The sequence below is a fragment of the Oryzias latipes genome, chromosome 23 (assembly GCF_053564925.1).
Source record: "Oryzias latipes strain Hd-rR chromosome 23, Olatipes_Hd-rR_3.1".
Taxonomy (NCBI): Eukaryota; Metazoa; Chordata; class Actinopteri; order Beloniformes; family Adrianichthyidae; genus Oryzias; species Oryzias latipes.
The window spans coordinates 30,757-52,558 of record NC_136259.1 but is presented as its reverse complement, the minus strand read 5'-3'; the positions used below and the strand labels follow the sequence as shown (position 1 = coordinate 52,558).

Below are 21,802 nucleotides of genomic sequence, written 5' to 3'. Positions count from 1 at the left end.
ATCAACATGAGGGCCAGAGGACCGAAATAAGCGACCTGCTTGCAGAAATGACTAAAGTGGGAGCTACACTGAATACGGTGGCAAGTGATGTTTCGCTAATTAAGTCTGACACGACAGAGTTAAAGAACACCGTAAGTGCAATCCAACTACGGCTAACTGGAGCCGAGAACCGCATTTCGGACATGGTGGACTAAGTTGGTAACGTGGCCAAAGACAAGAAGCTGTTAGCTAAGAAGCTGGAGCTACTTTGGGCTTGTGCGGATGATCAAGAAAACAGACATCGGCAGAAGAATATAAGATTGGTGGGACTGAAAGAATGAATGGAAGGAAATGGCTCTAAAATTATATAACAATGGGTAATATGGATATTAACCTGGTGTCTTGGAATATAAATGGCTGCAGCACGCCGATTAAAAGGAAAAAAGTTCTCAGTCACCTAAAAATTTCATGATACTGATGTTGCGTGTATCCAAGAAACGCATTTTGGAAATGATAAGGAAGCCTTAAAAATGAGAAGAGACTGGATTGGCCAAGTGTTTCACAACTCGGTATCGAATAAAAGCCGTGGTGTGATGACACTTATCAACAAAAAACTTAACTTTGTATTTCTAAAGCAGCTTCAGGATGATGATAAATCTAGCCACAGGGGTTGCAAGCCAGTTACTTCTGTGCCAGTCCCAAGCCCGGATAAATAGAGAGGGTTGCGTCAGGAAGGGCATCCGGTGTAAAAATTGCCAAAATAACCATGCGAATCATCCACAACACTTTAAACACACCGGATCGGTCGAGGCCCAGGTTAACAACGACCGCCACCGATGCTGTTAACCTACAGGGTGTCGGTGGAAATTTGACTACTGTTGGTCGAAGAAAGAGGGGAGGCAGAAGGGTCCGTGGCCAGAGAGAGAAGGGAAAAGGCAGGAACATAGGTTTGAGAATAGGGACTCTTAACGTTGGCACAATGACAGGGAAAGGCAGAGAGCTGGCAGACATGATGGAGAGAAGGAAGGTAGATGTACTGTGTGTGCAGGAGACAAGGTGGAAGGGCAGCAAGGCACGTAGTATTGGAGGAGGATACAAACTGTTCTATCATGGTGTTGATAGGAAGAGGAACGGGGTAGGAGTGATTCTGAAGGGGGAGTTTGTAAACAGTGTTCTAGAGGTGAAAAGAGTCTCAGACAGGATGATGAGCCTAAAGTTAGAAATTGAAGGGGTGATGGTGAATGTAGTCAGTGGGTATGCGCCACAGGTTGGCTGTGAGTTAGAAGTGAAGGAGAGATTCTGGAGTGAGTTGGATGAGGTCATAGAGAGTATCCCCAGAGGAGAGAGAGTTGTTATTGGAGCAGACTTTAATGGGCATGTTGGTGAGGGCAATAGAGGTGATGAGGAGGAGATGGGCAGGTTTGGTGTGAAGGAAAGGAATCTGGAGGGACAGATGGTGGTGGACTTTGTGAAGAGGATGGAAATGGCTGTAGTCAACACTTACTTCCAGAAGAGAGAGGAACATAGAGTGACATACAGAAGTGGAGGTAGGAGTACTCAGGTGGACTACATCCTAGACGAGGTCATTTGAGAGAGGTTAATGACTGCAAAGTGGTGGTAGGAGAGAGTGTAGCCAGACAGCACCGCATGGTGGTGTGTAAGATGACTCTGGAGGTCAGGAAGAAGAAGAGAGGGAAAACAGAAAAGAAGACCAAGTGGTGGAAGCTACAGAATGAAGAAACTTGTGAGGAATTTAGGCAGAAGTTGAGACAGGTCCTGGGTGGTCAGGATGAGCTTCCAGATGACTGGGAAACTACAGCAGAGATTATCAGGGAAACAGGTAGGAAGGTGCTAGGTGTGTCATCTGGAAAGAGGAAAGACTGTAAAGAGACTTAGTGGTGGAATGAGGAAGTACAGGAATGCGTCCAGAGGAAGAGGTTGGCTAAAAGGAAGTGGGATGTAGAAAGGACTGAGGAAGGTAGACAGGAGTACAAGGAAGCACAGCGTAGAGTGAAGAGAGAGGTGGCAAAGGCCAAACAGAAAACTTACGATGAGCTATATGACAGGTTAGACACAAAGGAAGGAGAGAAGGACTTGTACAGGCTAGCGAGACAGAGATGGGAAGGATGTGCAACAGATAAGGGTAATTAAGGATAGAGATGGAAAGGTGCTAACAACCCAGGAGAGTGTACAGAAAAGATGGAAGGAGTATTTTGAGGAGCTGATGAACGAGGAAAATTACAGGGAAAGAAGGGAGGAAGATGTGGTTGTTGTGGAGCAGGAAGTAGCAGAGATTGGAAAGGATGAGGTTAGGAAGGCTCTGAAAAGGATGAAGAGCGGAAAGGCCGTTGGTCCTGATGACGTACCTGTGGAGGTATGGAAGTGCTTAGGAGAGACAGCAGTGGAATTTCTAACGAGTTTGTTCAATAGGATTTTAGAGTGAGAAGATGCCTGAGGAATGGAGGAGAAGCGTTCTGGTCCCGATCTTTAAGAACAAGGGTAACACGCAGAACTGCAGCAACTATAGAGGAATAAAGTTGATGAGCCACACAATGAAGCTGTGGGAAAGAGTAGTGGAAGCTTAGGCTTAGGCTAAGGCTTAGGAAGAAGGTGGAGATTTGTGAGCAGCAGTGTGGTTTCATGCCCCGTAAGAGCACCACTGATGCCATTTTTGCTTTGAGAATGTTGATGGAAAAGTACAGAGATGGTCAGAAGGAGCTGCATTGTGTGTTCGTAGATTTAGAGAAGGCGTATGACAGGGTGCCGAGGGAGGAGCTGTGGTACTGTATGAGGTCGTCTGGAGTGGCAGAGAAGTATGTCAGAGTAGTTCAAGACATGTATGAGAGAAGTATGACGGTGGTGAGATGTGCTGTAGGTCAGACAGAGGAGTTCAAGGTGGAGGTGGGACTACACCAAGGATCAGCTTTGAGTCCCTTTTTGTTTGCTATGCTGATGGAAAGGCTGACAGACGAGGTAAGACAGGAATCTCCCTGGACAATGATGTTTGCGGATGACATTGTAATTTGCAGTGAGAGTAACGAGCAGGTGGAGGAACAGCTAGAGAGGTGGAGGTTTGCTCTGGAAAGAAGAGGCATGAAGGTCAGTTGTAGTAAGACAGAATACATGTGTCTGAACGAGAGGGATCAAGGTAGAAGTGTTAGGTTACAGGGGGCTGAGCTGAAGAAGGTTTAAGTACTTGGGGTCAACAGTTCAGTGTGATGGGGAGTGTGGAAAAGAGGTGAAGAGGCGAGTGCAGGCAGGTTGGAGCGGGTGGAGGAAAGTGTCAGGAGTGTTGTGTGACAGAAGAGTGTCAGCAAGACTCAAAGGAAAGGTGTACAAGACAGTGGTGAGACCAGCTCTGCTCTATGGGTTAGAGACGGTAGAAGTGAGACAGAGACAAGAGGCTGATATGGAGGTAGTGGAGATGAAGATGTTGAGTTTCTCCTTAGGAGTGACCAGGTTAGATAGGATAAGGAACGAGTACATCAGAGGGACGGCTCATTTTGCCTGTGTTAGCGACAAAGTCAGAGAAGCCAGACTGAGATGGTTTGGACATGTTCAGAGGAGGGATAGTGGATATATTGGTAGAAGGATGTTGGAGATGGAGCTGCCTGGCCGGAGGGCAAGAGGACGGCCAAAGAGGAGATATATGGATGTCTTAACAGAGGACATGAAGTTGGCTAATGTTAGGGTAGAAGATGTTCATGATAGAGTGAGGTGAAAAAGGATGATTCGCTGTGGCGACCCCTGATGGGAAAAGCCAAAAGAGAAAGAAGAAGCTTCAGGATGATGATGGACGACTGCTATGCATTCAGGCCCTTATTAATGGGATTAAGGTTGTTTTGGTGAATGTGTATGCCCCAAATGGGGATGAACCTGACTTTATTTACAAGATTAATAAGATGGTGAGTAATTTAGAAGGACATATATTAATAGGTGGGGACTTTAACCAGGTGTCCGATGATTTTCTAGATAAAAGTACTAACAATGTTAAGTCCAACACCAGAAAAGGGTTGGCATTAAATTCTCTTAAAGAGGAAATTGGGTTGGTAGATGTCTGGAGACTTGTACACCCCTTGGAAAGGGAATATACATTCTACTCACACTCCCACAAATCTTATTCTCGAATTGATTATTTTCTTATCTCAAACTCAAGCACTGAACTAGTTACCAATTGTGAAATAGGTGTTATTGCCCTCACTGATCATGCACCAGTGGAACTACACATTCATTTACAAATGGGTAAAATTAAGCGTGGTAGATGGAGACTAAACTTGGGTATCCTGCTGGATGAACAGTTTGTAGCATCATTGAAAGAGGAAATCAAATGTTTTTTAGATGTAAATATTGGATCAACTGACAGGATGGCCACGGTATGGGATGCTCTTAAGGCATTCATGAGAGGAAAATGTCTGGGCTATAGCTCTAAAAAAGCAAGAGAGAGCAGGGAGAAAAAAGGAATAAAAGAAGTGGGAAAAACAGCTAGCACAAAACCATAATGAAAGTAAATTTAAAGAAATTTGTAAACTGAAATCTAACCTCCATGAAACATATAACAAAAAGGCTGAATATGCACTTTTTCGGCTCAAAAGAAACTATCTATGAGAAGGGTGAAAAGACGGTAAAGCTCAAGTCAAGATCAAGTTGGTTTTGTCAAAAATAGACTGTCAGCTGATAACATGAGGAGATTACTACATCTTCTATGGATGAATAAACCTAGCTCCAACCCTGTAGTCGCAATATCCCTTGATGCCCAAAAGGCTTTCGATAGGGTTGGGAAATTTTTGTTTACAGTACTAACAAGATTTGGATTTGGAGACGTTTGCCGGTGGATCAAGACATTATACTCGGGACCAAAAGCTGCAGTTTTCACAAATGGGGTACTATCTCCTTTTTTTGATATCTCTAGATCAACCCGTCGGGGATGCAGTCTCAGCCCGCTCTTACTCACAATATTTTTGGAACCCCTGGCTATCCAAATCAGGGAAGATTCTAGAATTAAGGGCGTATATGGAGGGGATAGGGACCATAAACTATTTCTGTATGCGGATGATATTCTAATACTGAACCAAGACCCCGCTAACTCCATACCAACTCTACTAGAGGTTATTAATGAATACTCCAAACTTTTTGGGTATAAAATAAATTGGCACAAATCAGAGGCAATGCCAGTATCTCAAACTTGCACCCCAAACTTGCTGTCTGGTTTTAACTGCAGATGGGTAGATAAAGGGATGAAATATTTAGGTATTGATCTGAACCCAAGTATTCTTGACATTATGGCAGATAATATGGAAAAATTACTCACCAAAACTAAAACTAATTTAGATAAGTGGAGTAAGTTAAACTTGACGTTATGGGGTAAGGTTAATACAATAAAAATGGCTGTGGCCCCGCTAATTAATTACTACACTGGAATGTTACCAATGAGCATCCCAAAACAAATGCTACTAAGATATAATAAAATGATTAAAGATTTTCTTTGGCTCTGCCAACCAAAAAAAGATGGCGGATTAGCTCTACCTAATATAGAACACTACAGCATCTCCTTTGAGATGTCAAGACTGACAAAGCACTGGGTTGGTAGAGAGTTGGACGCAGACTGGGTCCTAGTAGAACGGGGCATTACGTTCCCATATACACCGATGGAGATATTAGTGCAAAAGCCAGGTGAACGGCGAAGCAAGACCAATAACCCAATCTTGGAATTCTCAAAGATGGTATGGTTAGAGATGCATAAAAAGTGTAAGCTCTCTCCACAACTTCAAAAGTATGCATCTTTATGGCACAACATTAAAATTAAGATTGGTAAACAATCTATCTATTGGGCACAGTGGTTGCAAAAAGGTATTAGAACAAGTGGCGATTTATTCCAAGGGGATATTTTCATGTCATATGATGACATTAAGATGAAATATAATTTGGAAGGACATGGCAACTTTTGGAGGTATTTACAACTTGCTTGAAAGGGAAAGTTGGGTTGTCGCAAGATGGAAATCCAATAGAAAACTTTCTACGACTACCCACATTGCTAAGCAAGGCATTCAAATGGTATAAAATCTGCCCATGGGCTAAAAAAAAACACAAGCAAATGACTTAAAACAATATGGGAAAGAGACCTGTGTTGTACAATTGATGATGATTCATGGCAAACAATTCTTTCTGACAATGGAATTTACATCAGGGAAGCCAGAGGCAAATTTATTCAATGTAAAATACTTAACAGGTACTACCACACTCCATCTAGACTTCATGTGATGGGAATCAGTGAAAATGATCTGTGTTGGAAGTGTCATAAGGAGAGAGGTACCTTTATTCATGCAATATGGGAGTGCTCACTTATTTCTACATTTTGGAGTAAAGTGTTGGAATGCATACAGGGCTGGATAGCATGTGAACTTCACAAATCTCCAAGACTATGTCTCTTAGGGGATAGAAAAGAGGTGCCGCTACTAAGCAAAACTACTTTCAGAGTATTGAATACTGGACTGGTGACATGTGCTCGTCTTATTTTGAAATTATGGAAAGAACCCCAAATCCCAACGCTAAAAATGTGGAAAGAAAAAATTATAGAAAATAGCGCCTGTGAAAAGATGTTAGGAAAAGTGAGTTGCAAAAATATATATGTGGCTGAAAAATGGGACAGCTTTTATCTTTATCTATCAATGATGCCTTAATGATGACACGTTAATACACTATGTATGGCAAACTGTTATCGGTAATCCTCACTTGTTTATGTTTATGTTCTGTTTTTATTTTTATTTTGGTGTTTTTTGTTTTTATTAGGGGGGTTTGTTGTACATGTAAACTGTGAAAACTCAATAAAATACTTGAATTACAAAAAAAAAAGAATCGCCAAATGAACTATCGCCATGTATCGCAGAAAGGATTTTTTTTCCAACACCCCTACTTAATAGAACACAATATCAAGTCACATCATCCAGAAGTTAATTGAAAAACAAAGAATTTTATCTTTTTGATACTTAAATACAATTTGCATAACAAAAGACCCACCTTTTTAATTTGGATTTTAGTTTATCTTATCTGCTTATTTATTCTGTTAGTTTTATTATATATTTTATTCATTCAATCTTATTCTCAATTTTATGTTTTTATATACATCTTATGTCTTTAATTTTAGCATCTTGTCATGATTTTAGCCACAGTGTTTCTCGTGGGGATCTTTTCTATCAGGGCTTGTCGGCTTGGTCGGTGGTTGTTGCCCTTTTTTGGGCAGCTGGAGTTTAACTTTAAAGCCTCACGGCTGTGAAGTAGGCCCCTTTGCCGTCCCGGTGTGGGGGGGGGGGGGGGGGGGGGGGGGGGGGCACTGGTGATTTTCCTACATCCGAGCTGCTCCTGGTATGAAGAGATTCCCAAATACTGTTTCCTCACAGCAGAGCCAGGCCTGAAGTTTCTTTTAGAAGTTACTTTCATAAGTATTCATTGTGTGGGGTCAAGGGGTCGTATGTTTTTAATGGAGGGGAGTGGAAGAGGTAAAGGGGGGGGGGGGGGTATTATAATCTGTGTTTTTTTTGTTTTAAATGTTAAACCACTGTTACGGCCCCGACAGGCAAACCTGTCCCAGTCTAGGGGAAAATCACAAAGGGGCCAAAACATATGGATGATGGACACCAAATAAGTTAAGAACACAGTTTATTAAGTGGTAGAAATAACCTGTGTCCTGTAAAACAAAAAGAAATAATTACTGTGCTGGTCCCAAAAAAAGACAAAACCGAGGGATTGGAGCCTTTGCCAAACAGAAAATAATTCAGGGAGACAACTGACCCAGCCACGTTGACCGTTGGAGTCAGCAGCTCCCTGCTAAGGCTGCCTAACAGAATCTAACTATTAAAAATAAATTAAAAAAAGCCCGCAAATAAGGACTACCAAGGTCCAACCCCAAACTAAAATAACAAAACCCAGCAGTATAAGACTGCTGAGGACCAAGAAGGAATCAAGAGAAAATGAAAACCAACCAGCACAGCTCCAACTCAAACCAACTGCTCCTCAGCCTCCTGCTCTCTTCTCTCTGGATTGCCTCTCCTGTCTTAAATACCTGGCAGGTGCTGATCAAGACCATTGGCTTCACCTGCCAGGTGAGCAGAGTGTTGGGATGCAGCAGCACATAACAACCACTTCGAGTTGCGCAGTTGTATGAAAAGCACTTTTTAATAAAGTTTGATTGATTATGATATTTTTGTAATCACTACATATCTTTGGAATAATGGAAGATGTTCCTGACAAAAATGTTTGCTTTAGCTTGATGAGTTTTTTTTACATCAGAGAATTCCAAAAACTACAAAGGTACCTCCTGAAGCATTTCAAAGTTATTGGGGGAATTTTTGTTGATAATCTGTCTTGTTGGCACTTTTTTCACTTCTTCTTTTCTCTTATTCTCACGCTCAGGTGTGTACGCTGGAATCAAGTTCTTCATCATAGACTTCATGTTTAAAAGCTGCCCGAAGCTCCGAGACAAATATGACACACCTTACATCGTGTGGAACAGCCTTCCCACTGACCCACAGCTGAAAGAGAGGACTAACGCCACCGTTTCCCGTCGGGTAAGAACACCTTCTCTTTTCTGCTATACCAACTGTTGATGCAGGAAAATTCACACCACGTCAATGCTATAAGGTTAATGTAAGATCTGTTTTTAAAACCATTTAAATGATGTTGAATGCATTTTTCTTAATTTTTAGAAAAAGACGGTCATCAAAATGAAGCAGCAAAGTACTGGTACTTAACTTGTACTTTTATTAGTGTCCACCAGATAGCGACATTATTGTAGCCCTAACATTTTTTACATAATAATCAGAATCAAAGGTTGCTGCTGTTTTTATTAGAAAAATCATCAAATACTCCTTAAAATTTATTTTGTATCACTTCTTTGACTTAGTTTAGAAAAATACAATAGGTTTTTGAACAAATTGATAGTTTTTTAGGAGTTAGGATCCCAAATAGATGCCATATTTCGGAACGCATTAGTTTAAAAATAGTTTTAAAATTCTTGATTATAACAGATTTAAACCCTGGAGGAACCATAGAACAATGTTCTTCTTGGCTTTTTAAAGTTAACTGACTGACTTTTTTTGTAGCAGCATTTGGCAGCTGCTAAATAAATTTTTATATATATATATATATATATATATTTTTTTTTTAAATACAATAAAAAAATGAAATAAAAAAGTCTAAAGAAAAAAACGTGGCCAAATTTGAAACTATGGGCTGTCCAGCTAAAGGTGGTCAAATATTTACGTTTTCTTTTCTTTTCTTTTCTTTTTTTGTATACCTGCAGAAAAAAGCATTTATGTTTATTTTTGTTGCCGAAGAAATTTAAAGCATTAACACAAAAAACAATTTAATACAATGTTAGAAAACAAGTTACAGAGGGTCAAAAAATGGTTTTGTCAGCCACCAATTGTTTAAGTTCTCCAACTTAAAAAGATGAGAGGCATGTTCATCATCGGTAAACCTCAACAATGAGGAACACAATATGCCAAGAATCCAGAATATCACATTTTCTGATTTTTTTTTTAAAGAATTTATTTGTAAATGGTGTAAAATGGATATTTGGTCAATAAACAAACAAGCTAGAGTTCTGTCTCTCACAGACCTGTAACTTCTTCTGTAGAGGATCCTCTGTCCTCCACTGTTACCTGTATTAATGTCACCGATTGGAACTGGTTATGTATAGAAAAGACATCTGTCCACAACCTCAGACGGTCACACTCCAAACTCCACTGTGGAGACCAGAGAGCTGTCTAAGGACACCAGAAACCAGATTGTTGACCTGCACCAGGCTGGAAAACTGAATCTGCTACAGGTAAGCAGCTTGGAGTGAAGAAATCAACTATTAGAACATGGAAGACATACAAGACCACTGAGAACCTCCCTCCATCTGGGGCTCCCCCCAAGATCTCACCCCGTGGGGTCAGAATGATCTCAAGAACGGTGAGCAAAAATCCCAGAATCCCATGGTGGACCTAGTGAATGACCTGCAGAGAGCTGGGACCAAAGTAACAAAGGCTACCATCAGTAACACACTACACCACCAGGGACTCAAACCCTGCAGGGCCAGACGTGTCCCCCTGCTAAAGCCAGTACATGTGCAGAACCGTCTACAGTCTGCTAGAGAGCATTTGGAGGATCCAGAAGAGGATTGGGAGAATGTCCTATGATCAGATGAAACCACAGTAGAACTTTTTGGTAAGAACTCTACTGGTTGGAGGAGAAAGAATGCTGAGCTGCATCCAAAGAACTCCAGGCCTACTGTAAAGCATGGGGGTGGAAGCATCATGCTGTGGGGCTGTTTTTCAGGAGAGAGACCAGGACGACTGATCCATGTAAAGGAAAGAATGATTGGAGCCATGTATGGGCAGATTTGGAATGAAAACCTCCTTCCATCAGCACTGAAGATGAAACATGGCTGTGTCTTTCAGCATGACAACCTTCCCAAACACATGTTACCCTGGTAACAAAGGAGGGGCTTCATAAGAAGCATTTTAAGGTCCTGGAGTGGCCTAACCAGTCTCCAGATCTCAACCCCATAGAAAATCTTTGGAGGGAGTTGAAATGACAGCCCTAAAACATCACTGCTCTAGAGATCTGCATGGAGGAATTGACCAAAACATCACTGCTCTAGAGGAGATCTGCATGCAGGAATGGACCAAAACATCACTGCTCTAGAGGAGATCTGCATGGAGGAATGGACCAAAACATCACTGCTCTAGAGGAGATCTGCAGGGAGGAATGGACCAAAACAACACTGCTCTAGAGGAGATCTGCAGGGAGGAATGGACCAAAACATCACTGCTCTAGAGGAGATCTGCAGGGAGGAATGGACCAAAACAACACTGCTCTAGAGGAGATCTGCAGGGAATAATGGACCAAAACATCACTGCTCTAGAGGAGATCTGCAGGGAGGAATGGACCAAAACATCACTGCTCTAGAGGAGATCTGCATGGAGGAATGGACCAAAACATCACTGCTCTAGAGGAGATCTGCATGGAGGAATGGGCCAAAACATCACTGCTCTAGAGGAGATCTGCATGCAGGAATGGGCCAAAACATCACTGCTCTAGAGGAGATCTGCATGGAGGAATGGACCAAAACATCACTGCTCTAGAGGAGATCTGCAGGGAGGAATGGACCAAAACATCACTGCTCTAGAGGAGATCTGCAGGGAATAATGGACCAAAACATCACTGCTCTAGAGGAGATCTGCATGGAGGAATGGACCAAAACATCACTGCTCTAGAGGAGATCTGCATGGAGGAATGGACCAAAACACCAGAAACAGTTTGTGAAAACCTTGTGAAGATTTACAGAAATTTTTTACAGAGATTTTACAGAAAACATTTGCTTGCTCTCAATACCAAAGATTATATAACAGATTATATTAAGTATTGAGTTGAAATTTTGTGATTGACCAAATATTTATTTTCCACCATAATTTACAAATAAATTATTCAATCAGACAATGTAATTTTCTGGATTTTTTTTCTCATTTTTTGTGTCATAGTTGAGGAACAGTTAGTGGCTGACTAAATACTTTTTGGCCCCACCGTGGTTAAAGGATGACCGGAGGGTGGGCTAGTCAGGTTTGGTCAGATCTTCCATCAGCTGCAGGTTTGCTGTCGTCCACCTCCCACTGCCCCCCTGCACTGAACAAAGGGGCAGCATAAATAAATTATCACTGCCCATAAAGATCCTCTTCAATAATGCATTACAAGTCATCCCGTCTGTGCCGGACACACCACGTGTCTGTGCGCTGGAAGGTTTGAGCATGTGTGTCCTGGCTGTGGCTGCAGTCACAGATGTCCTCTGTCCTTTCTTTCTCTCAGCTGTCCTGCATTGAGAAGGTAGGGGCTCTAGAGTGCTTCCCTTTGGTTCCTCTCCTGGGTGTGGGTGTGTGTGTGATGCATCTCAGGCCTGGCCTTTAGAACCTGTGAATAAAATGGACCAAAATGTCAACCAATCTGTTCAAAGTGTCTGAACACTCATTTCTTCTCTACAAAATATCAAAAGTGTTGACATTTTGGCTCCATGGCGACGGATTCTCTGAGAATTAGCCGTGTGCTAACTGTGTAGCTTAGGGTGCATTTAGACCAGCTGGTTCCATGTTAGTCCATCCAAACCCCCCTTCCCCATAACACCTACTAATGATCACCAGAGTTAAACTGCTGTGAGTTGAGCACCTTGGACCGTGTTTCTGTGGGTGGACATGTATGTTCAGACGGATGATGGTTTCTATGAACTAACCCGTGTTTCTGGTCCCGCCTTGGATGCTGAGCGAATGGAACGCCCACTCAGCTTTGCACGTCTCACCTGAGCTTTATGCAGCGAAGTGCACGCCATCAAAGGAGAGAAAGAGACAGAACTTCTTGTCAGAGTTTAACGGATGCGTTTCTACCAAGAACTGCGTGCGGTGGTTGCCGTAGTAACCAGAACCGCCTCCCCTCTCTGTCCTCCCGTTTTCCCTTCCTGTTTCTCTCATCACACTTTGTCTCTTTGTGCCATTTCTTCTCTCTGTTCATCCTGTTGTACTTCTGTATCTTTTTCCTACTTCTATCTGCCCCGCCCCTCCCCCTGTGCCCCCGCCCCTGTGGTCCCGCCCCCCTTGTCGTCTCTTCCAGGTTCAACCGGTGGTGTCCCGCAGCAGCCTCGCTACCATTCCCAGCGGGCTCAGCAGGGAGGACGATATGGGACGCACTCACAGCACCAAGAAGGGAGCCTTCCACGAGGTTTTCAACCTCCCAGAGTCAGAGCGCCCTCTAGCGGGTGAGGGTTAGGGTTATGGTCATTACAGATGTTCAGTATCTTCCATGGCCTCCAAATTCAACACACTTTTGGAGCAAACACAGCTGTTTCAATCTGTTTGAGGAGCGAATTAAGACAGAAGTCATGAAGGCCCACAGGATGTTTATTTTATTTTTATTTTTTTTTTAACTTGTCCTGTCCAACAGCTGGGCAGACAGATGAGAGCTGAGGGCCTCTTGTGTTGGACATATTTTACTTTAACAAGAGGGGTTATTAATCTTCAGACAAACCAAAGGTATGTCTGAACAAACCCCTTTTGTAATTGAGGCCAAACTTTATTCATTTCAACCATGTTTGGAAAAGGAAAGAAGGGAAGAAGAGAGAGGGACGCTAGAGAGAGGGGGGGGGTGATAGTGAGAGGGGGGAGGTAAGACCATGAAGCAGCATAGAGCAGACAGGTTTACTGGTTGTTTATCTTTACGGTAAGGTTTAAATGTAGTACAAAAAGGGCGGGGCCTGTTCACACACACACTCAAATGTTATCATCACACCTGCTAGCTGCAAAAAATGTTCAGGATGTTTTCCCTGGAAGACAAACCTCCAAACTGACTAGTCTGTTTTAACAGAATCACTCATCTAGAGCAGCTTCATGTGAGATTATTTAAACCTCAGACTGGAGGTTACAGAGATGACAAACAAAAAATAAAATACTTCAAAAAAACTGGTGTTCTACGAGCAGAATGTCCAAACAGGAAAGATGTGATCTGCTCTTTTCTGTCTTTCTTGTTAAGACTCGTGGGGAAAGTCAGACTAGAGGATCCTGATTATCATTTATAAAAAAAATTGTAACCAATGAAAACATAAATGTATCTTTACTTCAGCTTTAAGTGGATTTATCGCAGAGGTCATTTGATCGTCTCGTTTAAAATCTGCTCCACAAATTTTCTGTCTGGATGTGTTTATTGCTGGACCAGCATCAGGCTCCAGCTGGTCGAAACAGGGTTCTGAACCTAGGACATGCGTGCCATACCAGATGAATATTTCGGGATTGATTGAAATGATGAGAACATTGTCAAATGTTATGATTGCTTCTCATGAATCATTTTCCTGGCTGCACATACCGGGGGAGTGAGAGGGGATGTCTTAAAGGAGCTCCGGTCACTATTAGAGACCAGCCGCTAAAGCAGTGCTTCTCAAATAGTGGGGCGATGCCAGGGGCGCGCGCGGTGGTGGCGGTTTTAGGTACAGGTAATACGGGCAATTGTCCGGTGCGCAAATTTAACGTGGGGGCTGCGGTGACAGTGGCTCAGAGCTTGGAAAAAAATCTGGTCCACTATTCGGTTCCTATAATGTGTTCTATCAGAGTTTGTAACAGCCTGAAACCGTGAATCCCCGTCCCTGCAGCTGTGCGGTCCTGTCTCCTGTCACACGCGGCTGCGCGAGTGAGAACCAAAGGGGAGGGGTGGGGTGGGCTCTGTCTTCCAGGTGAATCGGGGCACGCGGATCACTGCTAGAGCTGCCTGTTGCTCAACACCTGGATCATCTTGTGCCTTTAGATGCCTCAGCTCGTGCTAAAAAGTCATTCTTTATGAACTATTGTAGACATTTTGATGACGTCTTTATTTTCCATCCATGTTTTCTGTGTCTGCCTGTGGTTAGTTGGTGTCAGACAGACAAAAAGACAGCAGGTAATGCATGAAAACAGCTGCACTTTATGAGATCATGAATAAACAATCATCATTTAGAAAAAAAATATCAGAACAATGTTTTTATCTATTTCTTCAGACTAAAAATATTAAATATATTGGTGCTGCTGTGTTCATGTTTCAGATCAATTTACACTCAATATTATTTATGAATTGAATTATTTTTCTCAGCATCAAATGCTTCAGTTGGTCAAAATGTTTCTAGTTTAAATAATGACTGACAGACTTTTTTTTTATTTCAGGCACTTTAAGTTTCTTTTCTGTTTTAGACTATAAGAGGGTTTCTGTGGCTAAATAAAGTTAATATTTGTTGAAAGTGGATTTATAGTTCTTTTTCTCTTTTGTTAATGTTAAAAGATACAATTTAAGGTAGACTTACACAAATTTTATAGATACTAACCTAATATACTGTCACCGCGCAAGTGTGTGTGAGTGTGAGAGGGGGGGTTCAGGGGGGGCGTGAAACATTTTCTTTTTCCTAAGGGGGGCGTGGCAGAAAATAATTGAGAAGCACTGCTCTAAAGTAATGAGCACCTGTTAGACCCTGTTCAACAGGAAACAATTGGAAGATATATGGTACTGTGCATTTAAAATGAAAGTGTTTTGCTCAGCACTGTTGGCTCTGCAGAGAAAGTGGGTGTGTCTGTTAGCCTGGGGGCGGAGCTGGAAGCATAGACTCTTCATTAGTCTACGTCACTTCCTTAGGACCCGCTCGTTTTCATGGGCTGGGAGGGGCCAGTGCTCAGAGGGCAAGTTTTTAGAGGAATAATCAGAAACGTGGGTATCGATCTAAATACTGCTTTGGGTTTGTTTTTGTGAGGAATGAACATTATAATACACTTAAAAGTTCAAAAAGTTGATTTTGTGACTTTTTGGTATACGCTCTTTTATGGCTAGGAATCTATTTTGTCACAACAGTCGAAACTTCTGGAAAGAAGTGAAAGTTAATACTGCTGGCATAAAAACAATTCCATGTGTGGTAGACGGGGCCTCTGGCACTGAAAATATTTTAGAGCTATGGCGACAACACTACATAAGAATATTTAACTGTGTCCAGAGTGATATGTATGTTGCCAATGATGCTGATACCACTGGTATAATCACAACACATAATGTTCACCAAATCTTCTGAGCATGTGAAGTTTGCCAGTACAAGGGTAACTCCACTACTTGCCATGTGTTTTACAGCTTTTCTTGTTCATGGATTTTTACCAGACTCTATGATAGCTGTAATGTTGGTACCAGTGATAAAAAACAAAGCTGGAAAGATTGGTTGCACTGAAAACTACAGACCAATTGCTTTGGCTAGTATACTATCTAAACTCTTTGAGATAATCCTGCTGGACATGATTACAGAGTTTGTGAAAACGACTCACAATCAATTTGGGTTTAAAGAAAAGCTTGGTACTGACATGTGTAGGGCTGCACGATATGAGGAAAACTTGCGATATGCGATATAAATGATCAATATGGCGATAACGATATAATTTGCGGTATATAAACAAATAGAAAAATAACCAAAAACATCATTCCCATTTCATTGCGACAGTTTGAAAATTATACTCCAAATGACCCTCATTGACATATGTGACAAACATCTAACATAATAGGCCTCCATCTGATTGGTAAACAATGGGAAGGCGTCCATCTGATTGGTCAAAACACAAAGGGATTTATTTAATGCGTTAAATGCTTCAAGCTGCCATAAGATTGTTTTAACACATTTTGGGTTTATCATTTATTGCGATATTCACCGTCTTTCGCGATATGCATATTGCAGAGCTGGATATTGCGATAACGATAAATTTGCGGTATATTGTGCAGGCCTAGACATGTGTATATATGCTCTTAAAGAAATGATTTACAAATATAGGAGTCTAAATTCCTCTGTTTTTCTGTGTTTTTTAGATGCCTCTAAAGCATTTGACAGGGTAAATCATAAGAAATTATTTATGAAACTGACGAAGAGAGGTGTACCCAAATGTGTTGTACGTATTCTGGCGTATTGGTATGCTCAACAAACAATACAGGTTAAATGGGGAAACCAGGTGTCAGAACCTTTTAAATCCACCAACGGGGTGAGGCAAGGGGGCATTCTCTCTCCTATTCTGTTTAATTTATATTTGGATGAATTGTCTCTTAAACTTAATTCCTGTCGCACTGGCTGTGTGGCTGGAGATCTAATTATCAACCATTTGATGTATGCTGACGATATAGTTGTGTTGAGTCCGAGTACTGCTGGTCTTCAACAATTGCTTAACATCTGTTCAGCCTATGGGCTTGATAATGACATCATTTTTAATGCACAAAAAAGTCTGATTATGATCTATCGGACAAAAGAAGACAAAAACCAAAAATTTCCTGATTTTTACCTGTCAAATGCTGTACTTGTGTGTACTAATAAGATCAAGTATCTTGGGCATATCATTTCGGAGGACTTGTCAGATGACGCCGACATCTACAGGCAGTGTCGTGTGGTATATGGCCAGGCCAACACTCTTTCTCGAAAGTTTGGTATGTGTACAGAAGGAGTCAAGGTGACATTATTTAAAGCTTTTTGCACTCCTCTGTACACAGCTCATCTTTGGGCGAACTATAAAAGTGCCAGTATGAGAAAGCTGCAGGTGGCGTACAATGATGCTCTAAGAGTGCTTTTAAATAAGCCAAGGAAGACGAGTGCTAGTGATCTTTTCGTTTCACTCAGAATTAACACTCTCTGGGCTTGCATGCGCTCGCTTATGTTCAAATTTATCTGCAGATTAAACGCTTCAGAGAATACTCTCATCTTGGCCATAAGCAACATTAGATTTAGTGCAATACGTTTCCGGACTGTCTTTTTACTTGTCTTTGTAATTAAGATTTTATAGTGTGGTATATGTAATCTTTTTATCTTGGTATTTATTCTTATCCTTGTTAATTAATTTATTTATTTTTTAAGTACTTTTTATTAACTTTTGTATTAATTGTAACTTTACACTGTACCTCAGCTCGTGTATTCTTGACACTGTGTATTTCTTTTTAAAAATGGTGGGTCTGTGTACTCCTTTTTACTGATTGGACCATGAGTCTGGAATAAATTCTATCTATCTATCTATCTATCTATCTATAAAGGGCATATACCAAGGTCCCCCAATGCTTGGAGGTTTGGAAAGAAATCATGACAAGTCTAGACTTCACATCTATCAGTGCTGAGTAACTGAAACAGATGCTATTTTTGTTTAGGATCAAAAACCTTAAAATATTGATGAGTAAACCAGTTCAGCAATCATAGGAATCTTTAGCTGTATGGTAGTTGGTTGTGTTGCCTGTCTGAAGTGCGTCCTGTGTGTGTTGTCAGTGTGCGAGAACGGCTGGAGATGCTGCCTGATCAACAGAGACCGGAAGATGCCCACAGATTACATCAGGAACGGAGTCCTCTACGTCACAGAGAAGTGAGTGTTTGACTTCAGTCTGCTGGAATAAATTAAACAGAAGACTTTGAGCAGATCCATCAATCAGCAGAGGCAGAAGTTATCTTAAGAACAGCAGCCTTCAAATTTCTTTATGGTTTCTGACAGGACGTCTATGGAGTTTGTCCGGTGCTGCCGGCGCCTCTAATCTCACTCTGTCCTCTCCTCTGTCAGTTATCTGTGTTTTGAGAGCTCCAGCTCCAGATCCAGCTCATCTAAGAAGAATAAAGTCATCAAGCTGGTGGACATCACTGACATTCAGAAGGTACTTTCATTTGTGGGAAACTACTACTCTTACTCTCTGGGGAGGTGTTCCTCATGTCCCTCTGGACGGAGGTTCAGGGGAAGACCCAGGACACGCTGGAGAGACTATGTCTGTCGGCTGGCCTGGCATCGCCTCTGGGTCCCCCCAGAGGAGCTGGAGGAAGTGGTCGGGAAAGGGGAAGTCTGGGCATCTCTGCTTAGACTGCTGCCTCCGAGACCCGGTCCTGCATAAGCGGAGGAAGATGGATGGATAGACTTCTACTCTTTTTTTCTTTTCTTTTTTTTTATATTGGAATTTTTCCATCGTTAGCTAGAAATGTTAGCTTATCTAACACTATTTTCTTCTCCTCTGCAGTACAAAGTGTTGTCAGTCCTGCCAGGAAGTGGGATGGGCATCTCTATAGCCACTCCTTCTACTCAGAAGGTACAAATTCTTTTACTTTAACACAAATTTTAATGACTGAAGTAAGCAATGATCTTTTCAAGAAGAAGTTAGAGAAATTTAACAACAAAAAAACAAAGATCAGTGGAAGCCCTGCTCCCATTGTAGTTAAACACAATGATGTATTTTTCAGAGAATGTCAGATTAGCGGTTTTTACATGTCAATCAAGTGATGTATTTTAAGGTACGGGTGATGATTTGCTGACTTTTTTTTATTTTTTAAATATATATTTATATTTTGGTTTATTTATTTTTGATGGTCTGCGATCAATCGCGATCGACGTAATGAGCACCCCTCTTCTGGTTGGAACCATAGTTGTACTGTAGCAATCTACACTTAAAATGGTTTTAAGGCAAATTGTGAGAAGATTATTTTGTTCTTAAATTTCACCCTAAAATCCCGTTTGAAGCTGTTTCACACAATGGTGGGATTATCTTGTTTTCTTAGAACAAAAACGATCTTTAAATGAATCTAATAGGAAATAATAAACTGTGGGATTATACCACTTTTTCAGTTAGCGCTGTGGTTTCATTGCTGGTTTTAATTCTACGTAATTCTTTATTTTGTTATTATTTTTTTTTAATTTCACATAACTGTGATGACATCTAAAATATACCACATAAAAATTCTGTTAAGTGATAAACGGAATTCCTGTCAGATTCCAACATGCAAATCAAACCAAGATTCCAAACCAAATTAATTCCAGAGAATGGATGGACCCCAGACTCCATATTACCTGACGCCTTTCACAGAACATTGAGAAGCATGAGATCCAACTCTTTTCCCACGAACCCTCAACAACCCTGTATGAAGTGTAGTGTTGATCTCCCTTTCTACCACAGACAAAAACCACACTGTTTTTCCTGAATCAGAGATTTCACTATTGCACAAATTCTCCTCTCCAGTATCCAGAAGATTTTCCCAGAAAAGCTGAGTAATGAAATTTTCACTGTAGTTGGAGTACACCCTCTAGGTCCCCCTCTTGACAAAAGGTACCACCACCCCAGCCTGCCAGTCTAGAGTAAATCCCTGACCGCCATTTAATTTTGCAATTGAATGCTATCAAATTCCTAAGACTCAGACCTCATACTTCCCTGGTCCTTTGCCACCAACGTGCTTTCTTCCACCTCTGTGACTTCAGCTTTGATAAGGGACTATCACTCTCCTGTGCCCTCACCCCCTGTTTCTATAGTCAAAGTTGTGTTGATGGGATCTAGGAGATCCTCAAACTGTTCCTTCCACTTCAATAAAGTTCTCGGTCAGTCATTAACCTCCTGTCTTGGGGTCCTGGTCCCTCATGAACTGTTGCTGGTGAAGTCTCTCAATAAAACAATCGACTCACCGTCTGATAACGTTTTACTACTCCTTCTGGAGCAGGGGTGTCAAACACAAGGCCTTGAGTACCGGCGTCCTGCTGGTTTTCCAGAAATGGTAAATGGCGTATACTTATATAGCGCCTTTCTTCCTACAAGGACAAGGCGCTTTACAGTCACAGACCCATTCACCCAGTCACACACACATTCACACACTGGTGGCGGCTCCGCTGCCAAACACAGGCGCCTGCCTACCACCAGAGGCAAATCCTGCCTTATCTGCTGCAGATTACCTGGATCAGGTGTGTTTAGCCAATAACGAGCTTCAATGACAAGTTAGTTGGACACTGGCCTTTGAGGCATGGATTCTGACACCTACTGGGAGTCTGAGGACTCCCAGTAGGCTTGATACTCTATACCCAGTAACCCAAGGAGGGGACAACTCCCCTCTTGTTCAACAGGGTGAACTTCAACACACTACAGCTGAGTTAGGGGGCTATGAGGAAATCTATGCAAGTGTCAGCCTCTCACCACGGACATCTCCAGAGTAAGGTCAAGAAGTTGGGTTTAAGAGTCCAAACTGTGGGTAGAGGCGAGCCCAAATATCTTTAGCTGGTATCGCTTAGCCTCTCACATGAGCTTCGGTTCCTCCCCACTCAGGGAGGTGACATTCCATATTACCGGGGTTAGGTTCCATTACCAGGAAAAGGCAGACAAGGCAGGACCACCATCCAGATCATACAGTACCGGTCCTTCCTGCCACAAGAAGGTGATCCCATGTCCCATGTTATTAGGCTAAAGAGGCGCGACGCTGGGGCCTCGCCTCAATGAACATTGCCCAGACGTCAGTGGGAGACCCTCCCCAGGAGCATTGGCCCCAGAAAGGATAGACCTCATTATCATTTATCATGTTTTTACATTTACAAAGGGTGTATTTCTTTACTCAGTACAAAAGAATGTTCTAATGTCAATGTTTGTACAGAGACAATAAAGCTTTATTATGAATTTTGAAATGCAGCTGCTACAAGCACACAGAATTATTTGTTTGAGGTGTAAAATGTTTCACTGTCTAAGATGGTCTTGAAAATATTTCCATGTAAAAAATACAGAGCAAATGATCGTGCCAATATTTCTGCGTTAAATTACGTCTTTTTTTGTGTGCAGACTCTGCAATTTTGTTGCTAATTTCAAATGATTCTGTAAACCCTTTAACCCTTTAACACCAGAGCTTTAGCTCCAGTGCTTAGATTCTTTCGACTTCCATAATTCTTTGACCGTTAACGCGATCAACGTAACTACAGCTGATTTTGTCACGTTAAAAAGCAGCTTTACACTGATACTTTATGTTTCGGAGGCCGAGGACTTAAGATAAGCCAGTGAGGGTCCTTGGGCAAGACCTTCAATGCTACTGCCTAACTCCTACTCAAACATCCCACCCAGAGAGGTTACATGCAGAGAATGTGGAGTGAATGGACTCTTCGAAATCCACAATCAAGGTCAACTGCCAGGCAATTGGTAGCTCAATGTTCTAACATCCACAAACAGCAACTCCTATCACAACTTGAGATTGAAGTGGTACAATCCAATTGCAATACCACAGGAGAGCCAGAACAGCAGGTCAGGAGGTTATACCACACTCCCACCCTGAGATTGGGTACACAGCCCCAACAACTACAGATTTGCTGAGCGAGGCAGCAACTGACCTCAGCAACTGACCTGAAAGACAAGATCATGTCTAGAATGAACACTAGGCAACCCCGATACCAGCTACAACGGTTAAGTCATTTACCGCCTGAAAGTCTCCTGAAAACTGAATGAAGCATTCAGGGCAATTCCTACCACAACCATCACAGAAACCAATGAACTGGTTTACACTTCAGCAGCAGTG

General features: G+C 41.9%; 1 protein-coding gene across 9 annotated transcripts in view; it reads left to right on the top strand.

The window, feature by feature from the left end:
- gramd4a (GRAM domain containing 4a) overlaps positions 1-21,802 on the top strand; it is a 139,835-nt gene that overhangs the window by 112,065 nt on the left and 5,968 nt on the right. For 5 of the 9 annotated variants that reach the window (XM_023952572.2, XM_023952571.2, XM_023952574.2 and 2 more), the window contains 6 exons: positions 8,386-8,540; positions 11,824-11,841; positions 12,616-12,760; positions 17,783-17,876; positions 18,069-18,159; positions 18,514-18,582. In XM_023952572.2, the coding sequence (XP_023808340.1) occupies positions 8,386-8,540; positions 11,824-11,841; positions 12,616-12,760; positions 17,783-17,876; positions 18,069-18,159; positions 18,514-18,582 (572 nt within the window). The remainder of the gene's footprint in view (positions 1-8,385; positions 8,541-11,823; positions 11,842-12,615; positions 12,761-17,782; positions 17,877-18,068; positions 18,160-18,513; positions 18,583-21,802) is intronic. The other 4 variants (XM_078941864.1, XM_023952573.2, XM_078941866.1 and 1 more) reach the window with 1 other exon arrangement.